The 11,722-nt window shown below is 32.0% G+C and overlaps 2 protein-coding genes and 1 long non-coding RNA gene across 3 annotated transcripts; 2 read left to right on the top strand and 1 right to left on the bottom strand.

Annotated features, from left to right (window-relative positions):
• The first annotated feature begins 65 nt into the window (after nt 1-65).
• On the top strand, nt 66-3,022 carry LOC105194453 (charged multivesicular body protein 7). The gene is made up of 5 exons (XM_011159365.3): nt 66-295; nt 388-872; nt 1,614-2,388; nt 2,468-2,660; nt 2,722-3,022. The coding sequence occupies exons 2-5, from the start codon at nt 556-558 to the stop codon at nt 2,805-2,807; spliced, it is 1,371 nt and encodes a 456-aa protein (XP_011157667.1). The 5' UTR covers nt 66-295; nt 388-555; the 3' UTR covers nt 2,808-3,022.
• On the bottom strand, nt 3,013-11,510 carry LOC105194434 (modular serine protease-like). Its single transcript, XM_011159334.3, has 9 exons — nt 10,090-11,510; nt 7,778-7,820; nt 7,413-7,654; nt 7,114-7,228; nt 6,323-6,777; nt 5,916-6,140; nt 4,207-4,499; nt 3,798-4,128; nt 3,013-3,582 (listed from the first exon to the last, which is right to left on the bottom strand). The coding sequence occupies exons 1-9, from the start codon at nt 10,130-10,132 to the stop codon at nt 3,329-3,331; spliced, it is 2,001 nt and encodes a 666-aa protein (XP_011157636.1). The 5' UTR covers nt 10,133-11,510; the 3' UTR covers nt 3,013-3,328.
• On the top strand, nt 3,497-6,712 carry LOC120359821. The gene is made up of 3 exons (XR_005576612.1): nt 3,497-3,602; nt 5,702-5,800; nt 6,623-6,712. It is a non-coding gene; the product is annotated as an uncharacterized LOC120359821 (long non-coding RNA).
• Nucleotides 11,511-11,722: the final 212 nt, after the last annotated feature.

Raw genomic sequence — 11,722 nt, 5'->3', positions numbered from 1 at the left:
CGGTAACAGAGTGTCCGTCGTGTCCGTGCAGCTCTCCTCATCCTGCGCAGTTATAACAGTATTTCTGTTTTGAGTCGCGCATCTCATGGCGTTTAAGTAGTTAATAGATTTCCCAATCGTTTATAAACACCAATCTTGAATCTTGGTTAGCAGCTGACGACACAGCTTCAGTTAAATGAACCCCGACGAGTGCAGATAACCTGAATAAAAAAAAAAGTATTTCAATCTACAAAACGAACTCTGGATTAGTGCCTTGAGATATCTGTCGAAACGTTCAATCGAAATCTTTGAAACTGTAAGATGACACGCACGTTGTTTATAATTACACGTCTTACCTACGTTACTTTTATTTAATCGTAAATGCAAATAATACTTTTCTATTTATAGCACTCGTCTCACTGCCAATCGGAACAAGCTCAACGAAGATGGGAAGCAAATCGACGGAATATGTATCGCGAGAATAAAACGCATTTGCTTCGATCAGGCAATATTTATAACCTATATTTGTAATTTGCGGTGCTTGGAGTGATTTGTGAAATTTTGTATTTAATAAACATGATGAATGACAGTAACGTTGACAGTAAGATGGTCGACGGAAACAACAGTGGCAATCTGTCGCCGTTACCAGCGGAAAAATTGCCAGAATGTTGGAATCAGGAGGAGAGGATAAGTGCATTGTTTTCACCGTTTCGCAGCAAATCCGCAAACCCACAGGATTGGATCTCTAAATACAAGTTCTGGAATAATCTGATATATGAGTGGTTGAAGCACAACATGCAATGCAGCTTTTCAATAGTCGATTTAAACGAAGTGTTCAAAAGAAAAGGCTGTGCGCCGCTTTGTCTGGTTACTGTAACTGAGGAGCTTTTAAGGTACTATTACAGCTTAAATATACATACTACTGTGTCCAAAAAGTAAGGTGACATTGCATTTATTTCGAAAATTCTTTATTTATTCTTGCAAATCAATTTCGTCCCCTTCAAAGTAATCCCCCCCCCCTGATATAATACACTTATTCCAACGGATTTTCCAATCTTCGAAACAGTTGTAATAATCGATTTCAGGAATGGCCTTTAGCTCCTTCTTCGCAGCGGCTTGAATCTCTTCTATTGACTCGAAACGGTGCCCCCCTAGCCAGAAGTCGCATGGAGCCAAATCAGGTGAATACGGTGGTTGTGGAACGATATTAGTCGAGTTTTTGGTTAAAAAATCACGAATCACCGTTTCGAGTCGATAGAAGAGATTCAAGCCGCTACGAAGAAGGAGCTAAAGGCCATTCCTGAAATCGATTATTACAACTGTTTCGAAGATTGGAAAATCCGTTGGAATAAGTGTATTATATCAGGGGGGGATTACTTTGAAGGGGACGAAATTGATTTGCAAGAATAAATAAAGAATTTTCGAAATAAATGCAATGTCACCTTACTTTTTGGACACAGTAGTATGTCAAATTTTTCCTATATTTTTAGATCAGTTATAGACAATCAATTATAATTAAAGCAATTATAATTTGTAATAAAAATAGAGTACATGGTTTAAAATTTAATACTTAAACATGCATATAATATGTCTTGTTCTTTGTGTCATTAATATATATCTTATAATTTTTTTAGAAATAACGAGATAATTCAAGAGACTGCTTTTTTTAAAGAGCCATGTGAAACGTGGACAGCATGGTCGATTGACATATTTATAAAAAAACCAATTAGCTGGTCATTTACCAAAGTAAAAAATTATGTTGTGGGTCAGAAGACAAACGACACAGAAGTAAGATATGTACATCTGCGGATTGTGCGAGAATTAGGTGACATTATCCTCTCTATCACAGAAGTTAGAAAAAATGTCTTATTTCCGATATCAGAAATAGTAGAATATTGCAAGAGCAAAACAAAAAAGCATATTTCGGAAAGAGCAGTGAGATTGACATTAGAATGGTTGAGACAAAGGAGAAAGGTGACATTTAGGAAGAATTCTAATACAAATAGTGAATTATTAGTGAAAATTTCTGCGCAAACAGCAAATGAAATTACAGAGATAGAAGAAGGCATGTACAAATTGACAAAACAGGAAAATGAACTTATTAAGGAAATAGAACTCATGGAGCAAGAAAAGCTTAATATTGTTAATGAAGCAAAATCATATTTGGGGAAAGAATTGCGGCAGATGGCGAAAACGACGTTGAAAAGAAAAATGGAATTAGAAAAGACCATAGAGAAGCGCGCGCAAGCTCTTACAAATCTGCGCGTTCTCATCACCAATATTCAAGATGCGCATTCTAATTCTGCTGTGTTATCTGCTTATAAAACTGGGTCTGATGTATTGAAGAAAATGGGACAAAATAATTTAACAGAATATGAAGTTAAAGATGTTATGGATGACATTAATGAAGTAAGCATTATATGTAGTATACATATTGTATGCATTATGATTTTAACACAAACTGCACTAATATCTATTATTTAATCAGATTTTAGAGGAGAAGAAAGACATAGATACAGTTTTATCTGAGACACTAAACAACCCAGACTCTGATGCTGAATTGGAAAAAGAATTAGCAGAATTGTTGGCTGAGGATGATGCGAAAGTTTCCATTATGGTTCCCAATTCGAATCCAGAGATTGAAAAATTGAATCAACGTTTGCAAGACTTACGCATGGAAGGTAAATATTACAGAAATGATTATATTTCTTATAAAATAATGTTGTAAAATATATGTTACAGGTTTAGTTTCACCCAGCAAAAATGTAGTCCTACCGTCCGTACCATCTGACAAAGAAAAGGCACTAAAGGAACCTGAGTGTGTGTAAGTGGCAATAGTCAATATGATTATATAATAACATTATAAAAAATTAGTCATCTCAAATTTAAAAAAAAAATGTTTTACTGTAGGTATTGTGTCATATAATGAAACGTAATTTTTTATGTACATTGTGTATAAAAACAATATGTAAAAATTTTTTTATTATATCTGCTTTGCATAACTTGGCATACATGAAGTTAAAATAGAAGATATGTATGGCAATTTACTTTTTATTTCTACCTATCCATTTTTTACATATTTATATTGTAAAGTAGTAAGAATTTTTAAAAATCACTAAATGAAAAACAGTTAAAATTATGCAATTAATCTCATTTATATCACATATGTATAAGAAAATACTTCTTATTCTAAGTCTTTTAAGTTTTAATTATTATTTCATTCAGTAAAGTTGCAACTTTACATATAAATTTAATAAAGAATAAAGATAATTTATCGATAGACATGTGGTACAAGATAATTTTTTTCCTCCATGATTGTACGTAACAATTAGTGGTATCATCATTAAATTTATGAACATCTTGTTTGAGACTCATCTGCGCATAATATATGGATTTGATTTTGTTCTATTTTTGTAATGACATCTTGTATCCATGAAATATGTTTGGATACGTCTGTGTATAAAGAATACAAGTTGTTGTCACAGTGAACATTTCCACCCTCTTGTATCGAGCCGAGGGAAACACTAACAATACCTCGGAGATACCACAAATTAGTTCGAAAGACTAATCCACCGCCACTGTCACCATCACAAACAGAAGAACCTGAAATATACAATGCTCATGTAAGTCTCTCTCTTTCGCATCTTTGAACAATTATTCTTAAATTTAAAAACAATCCTTAAATATTTTCTTTTTCCTTATATAACTTCTATATTTAAAATAAATAAGTTCACAAATATATTTCTGAGAAAATTAGTAAGAAGTTGTAGTTGTAAGAAGTTTTGCTAATTAATATCACGTATAATTATTCTACTAACCATTCGTGTAGCCTGCGCAAAACTTATCATTGGTGATAAATTGTTCCGTATTAGCATTTTGGCTTACGGACCTGCATTGGCTAAGTGAAATTACGGGCACTGTCAGAGCCTGTAGGAGCGCGCTAGATTCACCGTGTGCGGTTCTACCAAATCCCGCTAATTTTCCCAGAGAACCGACCTCCAATACATTCCTATCGTTTAAAGTATCTATGCATACAGGAACCAACCAAGTTGACAACACGAATGGCGTGACGAGTTCTAATATCGCAATATCCCAAAGATAATTTCCTACAAGTCCTAGATAACTGCGCACGATGTAAATACGTTTCACCTGCAAGAAAGTATGCGTTGATGTTCCAACAATATTCTGTAAAGATTAGTGTACATCGCATTGTATACACTTGCGAACCTGATTTCTTTTAACGAGATTTTCATTATGTCTATAATTGTAATCGCGATAGATGTTTCCCGTTAATATGTAAATGGAATTAGCTTTAATTAATTGCCTAGTGTCCTCATCATATACACAATGAGCTGCTGTTATTAAGACATTCTCTTGAACAATAGATGCTCCACAGAAAAATTTTTTGGGTTCGCTAGGTTCATCGCGGTATAACGTGGCATGCCACGGAAATTCCGTGATATTTGGTCGAATACCGCCTACAACTGTCGGTTTAACATTGGGAGGTATAATGCCGCACTCTACAACAAATATTTCGATTGGAGTAATTGTCTCGGCGTGATAATAAAAGACAGCATAATGATTACTTGCATGATTATGTAAAAGAAGGAGATAATTCACAGTTACTGTAATTTTAATGATCGTCATTGTGATAATTTTATGATTAATGGGATGGGAAAGAGATTAAGATGTACCAAAGTCACGTAAAAATTTATTAAATATATTCAGTATATATATGTGTGTATATAGGTGTGTGTACAGTTAAGAATATATAAATTGTACACAGCATTTGTACAATACTTAAAAATTGAATTTTAAATATTTCATTAAATCTTTGGTCCATTAGGAAACAATTTCAAATTATAATAGAAACTTGAATAGAAGTTGTAATACATAGACTAACATAGGTATGTGAATTATCTCGATGGAACAAATGGCATATATGACTACCATGACAACTGTAAAAGTAATATTTAAAAAATTCAGGATCGAGCGTTTTCGTTACTTTTTTTCGGTAATAATTATTACTTTTTTTAAAAATGATATCGTACTTTTCTCATATCGTTACTTTTTTTGTAACGGTAATTATAACGTGTTGTTACATTTTTACAAAAACATGACAAAATTACTCATTACTTCGGTTTTCTATTATCCTTATACGTATTCAATAAATAAATCATGCGCTGATTATGCGTAATAAAAATATGCCTATACTACTTTATGTTTTGGGCTGTCAGAAGTTACTGTCAGTATCGAATAATTTACATTTCATGTGCCGTAGATTTTCAATACTGGCAACGATTATTGGAATACATGCTTAATAATGACGTTAATGTTGAAAAAATTTAATCTAATTTCTCTTGTAAAAATAAGCAAACTAAAAAATAAAGAATTATAAAAATTATTAGAGAAGTTTAATATAAAGAAAAGCTTGCACTATATACAGAATAGCTTAGAGAGTTTCAAGTTTTTATGTTTATTATTACATTTAACATTATCAAGTATTGTAATTTTAAAATCTAATGACTTATTATAGTATTACAAAAAAGAATAAAAAACCGTTACTTTTCAAGTAACTGTAAAAATAACGCGTCACTTTTTAAAATCAGTAACGAGTAAGAGTAACAAATTATTTCTTATAAAAAGTAATGTGTTATTTTTTTAATGTTTCCAATTTTGAATAAATTGTACTATTTATAATTACACTATTTCTCTTTCATAGCTCTAACCCCAAGCTCGAGGCTCTTCTGCAGCTACATTACTATTCGACTTTGGTATTCTAACATCAATGTTCGGCCGATAATTTGGATTGTTGACATCCGTATGTATAATGATTTTATCATCCAAAATTTCAATAAACGTAGCGTTGCTTCTGTCCAAAGTGGTATGAAACGTAAGTTTGTTATCGTTAACGTAAATGTTTATCGTGAGCGGACCTGGAATGCATCGCATAGGAGCCGGTTCCCATTGACCGTTTGCATTACATCTTACGTTCCTCCTTTGTCCGGAAAGTTGATCAATATTTTCCGGCCGATAACTATTTCGACATTGCAATACCGCTCTTGTTCTCGGTCGTACTGGAGATTCACACGATACCCATCTATCGTCGTACGTACATGTAGCTTGGACAGACGCTGTAGTTAAAGGTGTGCAGCGTATCTCTATCAAACATTTTAAATACCAAATCAATCACGATCTTGAACACTTTAGAAACAACCATAGTTTCGGTTAAAACATTATGTATCCAGGAATTTTTAAATATTTTTCTATATATATATATATATATTGTTATAGTTCAGTACTTCAAAAACATAAAATTATTATTTTATAAAATTATTAATACCTCTGCAACCTGGTATATTAATCCATTGTCCTCCACTGCAGAACACGTCGGGCGGACCTATTATTTCATATCCCGAATTACAGGAGTAGACGAGATGAGATCCTAATCCCAATTGCGTTCCTTCTACAACGTAACATTCCTGTCCACTTGAACATTGCGATCGTAACTTCCATTGACCATTTTGCAGTTGCGGAGGTGCTCTGCAAGTGTTCGCACCAGTAGGTATTGGCCTAGGAGTCTGTATTGGTCGTGTTGTTACTGTTGATGTCGTCGGTCGAGATGACGGTCGTTCTGTTACAGGTGGTAATATCGTCGGTAGAGGTGTCGGCCATGCATATCCTCTACATAATTTCGAATCTTCATCGGATCCATCGGCGCAATCGACCTCTCCGTTACATCGTAAATCACCATCGATACATGCTCCATACGAACAACGGAAAGCTGTCGAGGGACAACTGCAAACAAATAGGCAGTTTTAAGGCGGTCCTCTCAGACTAGTCGTTTGATCAATGTACAACTGTAAATCATATTTCAAATATGCACGGAAAGGAAAATTTTTGTTAAAATACAGATTTGAAAACAATTATGATACTTCAACCATTACAAAATTTATATTGGACATTTAAGCTGGTTACTTATAAAGTAAAAATTTTTTTCTGCAGTATCATCATGCTTAAACGTCTTATATAATTATTTTGATAGTTTAACATAAAATTATTTTCTGATCTGTATGTAGCTAAGTTTTTAGATATTACAATAAATTGTTCTTTCCGTGTACAAAAGATTCTCACCGCAATGATCTACATAATTCAGATGTCTCATCGGAGCCATCCGCACAATTTCGTCGTCCGTCACATAGGTCAGAGCTCTGAATGCGCTGACCGTTGCTGCATGTAAATACGGGGTCTACAATGCAGTTGTTAAGATGTTACGACTCTGCGACTGATCAATCACAGAAGAAAAAATGATATATTTTCTTCTTTGATTAGTCCAGTCGTAACATCGTAACGACTGTATTGTAGACGACGCAAAACTGATACGATTTACAATCGCGTCTAGGTTCTTTCCGTTTGACCATTTGATACGTTACTTCCGAAGCACTGGGGTTGCGTTTCATCGCTGTTGTCATCGCAATCCTGAATACCATTACACACTGAGTTTCCATTTACGCAGGCACCGTAATTACAACGAAAGGCATAGGGATGACACAGAACTTCTGGCTTATTACACTCTGCCTCTGTCTCGTCGGACGAATCTCTGCAGTTTCTTCTGCCATCGCATAACAATGTACTTGCTATACATTGTCCATCACGACATTGAAATTTATCCAGCCTGTTCAAACAATTAAATTAATTAATACTTATTTATTTATTACTTCTAAATAATTACTTATTTATTATTAAATTAATTAGTATTTATTACTTGCATATTGCATTATTCCGATGTTTTACTTACCCGCAATCATTATTCATTTGTGCGTACCCAGAACCAATACACACTGTAAAATCCAAATAATTGTTTCGCTAAATTATCAAAATCTGTTTTCTTGTTATTTTATGTATCGCATGTATTGATTGAAATTTTTTATTAAATTATTTTAATTGTAATTAAGATTTATATTCATAGGACAATCTTGTGTGTTTGATGCTCATATCGCATATTTTTTTACGATAGAAAAATCAGGTATGGATTGATCATATCTACTAGTGACATAAGAACAGCTTCAATTAACCGAACAAATTTAGTAAAGACATCCCATACAGAGAGATTGCAGGAACACTGCAGAATGATTTTATTGAAACATTGTAATATTGCATTTTGATTGCGAAACATTGCTGTAACATTGCTGGAAGATTGCAGCAACGTTAAGATGTCCGCTTTTTGAAATATTGCATTGAAACATCTCATTTTTCCAAAATATTCACATAAATATTATTACACCACATAATTTCAATGAACAAAACAATATTTGTGTAACATTTTAAAAAACATTTTTTGCAAGAAAAATTTTTGAGAATCTTTTTCTGAAATTTTCAAGCGGTCACCCATCCAAGTCGCGACTCTGAACGTTGCTTGACCTCCGTGATCGCTGCGAATTGATCTCTGTGACCACTGATGACCTGTGAACACTTTATGCTGATATGTGTATATAACTGGTAGATTAGGTCAATATACGTTATAGAAAATGAAATATGTATAATTAAAGCACAGTATTTATATAAACAAATATAAAATTATAGTTTTTTTACTAATTTTGCAAATGCAGAATAGCATTTGGAATAACTTCTGATATTTGTATAAATAAGAATGTAATTAGAAAATGTATATCAATATAATACAATAATTAAATTAAATATCAAAAAATTATTATTAAGAAAGCAATTAAAAAATATTGTTTGTTTATTGGGTTCTTGTAGATCAAGATTTCTTCATATATGGACTTATTGATATAAATATTTATTATCTTATCTTATATATTTATCTTAACAATACTATGATGCACACAGCACCACGGGACCGCATGCTTTTTTCTAAACGTCTTAGAGTCAACATTTAAAGAATGTCTGCAGACGTCTATGCAAAGTCGATTTGCAGCTAACTTTGAAAGCCTGACTTGGATGAGACGACTTACAGTCGATATATGGACGGTTGTACTGTTAGGGAATGCAGAGATTCAATGGAAAATTTAATAACGTCGCATGACCTTAGTTTGCTAAATGCGGATGAATAATTATGGATGAGTTCAATTATTATATTATTATACGCGAATATTCTACTTTGGCTCTTTATTGCTACTATTTTATTAAAAAATTATGATATTGCAATGTTTCCGAAATATTACTGGCATATGTCATGCAATGTTGCAGGCATATTGTTAATTTACGTTTCTGCAATGTCTCCTTAATATTGCATTGCAATCTGCAACATTGCAATATTGCTGCAATGTTGCTGAAATTTTCTGTGCTGTATGGGATGTATTGCGCGTGCGTATTCGTATCTCATCTTCGCTTATTATCTACCAATATGAGTAAACATAAGCAATATAGATTCTTCTTTATACTAAGGTTCAAGATCACCAACTGGTTTCTGGTTGACAACTAGTTGAGATTTTTTAGAAATTTTTTGGAATATGCGGATATACAATTATCACGAATTATCCTTTATTATATGGAATCAAAAAATTTTTTTCTGTAATGTGCATGATAAAATGCAAAACAGCAATGTATCTCATTTATCAATTATTAGTCGAATGATTACGTAATCAAGATTGAAATATGCGCAAGTTAAGTAAAAATGTAAGGTTTGTAAATTATATAAGGCTTCAAATTATGCACAAATTATTTAACATTTTTCTAAATAAATACTATGCTTTTGTTTTGTTATTCGTCTGATGTGATATTATTATAAAATGTATGGATTCAAAATAAAGAGTATATAAATGTTAGAAATCGTTAATGAATGTGAGACAATGTTAATGACACCAGTAAATAACACAATTGCATTTTTAAATATCTTTATGAGCCTTTACCCAGTTTTGTTTTATCAGTAACATATCTAAAAGGATATCTATTGCATTATATCTATTATGTTCTGTTGCATTATATCAAAGTGATAAATAAAAAAGAAAAGTTTTGAAAATAAAAGTTATAAGATATAAAATTTGTTTTAAAGTTGGTTTTGCAATGTTACAACATTTTTTCTTAATATCACGATATGGTTCTTATATTATCACAAAAAGAAGTTGGAATCATATGTTGCTTGCTTACCGTAAACTATTAGTAGTGTGGAAATTCGTCGAACATTCCGCATGATAAGGTACACATACGCGAATGTCAATAATCGCAATCAGCGCTTTCTTATACCTCGGCGTCGAGTATTTACTACAATTCTTCCACAGGACATACTGATCCCACGAGACTGGAATTATCCAACGCAGGCAAAGCATGCGCATCATTCCAATATGCGCGTGCGGTGGGAAGAACACACTGGGGGAAATACATATGTCTTTCATACGCTACAAATTTATTTTAATAACTAACAAATTGAGAAGAAATATATGCGCATATATAATTCCAACTTAGTTCAAAGAATTTTGCAAAGGAAGACATTTTTTATACCAGGATGTTTAAAGGTCTCTGCAGTAATTATTGTTTTCAATTTTAGATAATCGCTTTGTAAACCCATGAAATTTATAATTTTACAAATGATAAACATTGTCAACCAAGATATCATTAATCTTTTTACACACTTATATTTTGAATTCAATTTGACGCAATTTGTTAATAATCAAAATTAATTAATTTCTAAACCGCTCCCGCATCTTTTCTTGAAATTGTGTAATCCTTTTCTGGAGTTTTATTAATTCAATAATGGTATTCTCTGTTACAATTAATAAAAGATACAGCAAATTTTTCTCCTAACTGCAGTAATAATTTCACTTACAATTAGTTTGATGTGCTCATTTCGCTCAAATTGATGAATTAATTAATATGAAGTTTATCAAAGAAAGGCTCGTTATTAAATGAGTTAAAAGAAAGAGATTTGTGAAATTCTTTGTGTGAAAAGAGTATCTTAGAGTTCAAAGAACTTTCGTAAAACAATTGTTTCGTCCCGATGTTGCTATTTCTTTACTTTTATGAACGCACCAATATTTAATGGGTGAAATATCAGAGAAAATCTTTTTTTTTACGTTCAGTAATCAAACCGATTTTTTTATCCAATCTATACGTTTTGCCAGACGTTTTCGTTATTTTTTTCCTAAAATATAAAGAATTTTTTAAATATTTTAGTAAAAGATTCAAGTGATAATTTTACGTGTTGTAAACTTGACGATATAAACGTTTATACGAAGGGCTTGTGTTAATCTTTACTAAATTTTCATTTTCAGTACATAATAAATTCATCAATTTAGTAAAGCGAAAAATTTTAGCAATAATTTAATGAAATATAATTTCACAACATATCCTTGCGTAAGGGTCTATGCTAATTTTTACTAAGTTTTTTTTTTCTGGTATATAACTTATAAATTTAGCAAAAGGTGAAATATTTCAAGATTATCTTATTTTAAATATAATGTATTTTATATAAAATTTATGAGTCTGTCATATACTAAGGCTACGTCATATACTAAGGCTTAATATATGTACTAAAAATCTATAGTTGTGTTTAAAAAGAATATAATACGTTTGTCCTGAAATTTTAAAATTCACCATATGATGCAAATATGATACCTTTTGAAATTATTCTACTTCTTCACATTACTTCCATTGTAATGCTTCAGGAAGACTATCCATACCGTATATTATACCATAATTTTCGTAACGCACCTACCGACATTTATCTCTGCAATATTCGTCTTCAAAAAATTTAATATTAATTTCGCAACAAATCTAATAATAA

This window comes from Solenopsis invicta, chromosome 16 (genome assembly GCF_016802725.1).
Source record: "Solenopsis invicta isolate M01_SB chromosome 16, UNIL_Sinv_3.0, whole genome shotgun sequence".
In the NCBI taxonomy this organism is placed as follows: Eukaryota; Metazoa; Arthropoda; class Insecta; order Hymenoptera; family Formicidae; genus Solenopsis; species Solenopsis invicta.
This window is presented reverse-complemented; position numbering and strand designations above follow the sequence as displayed.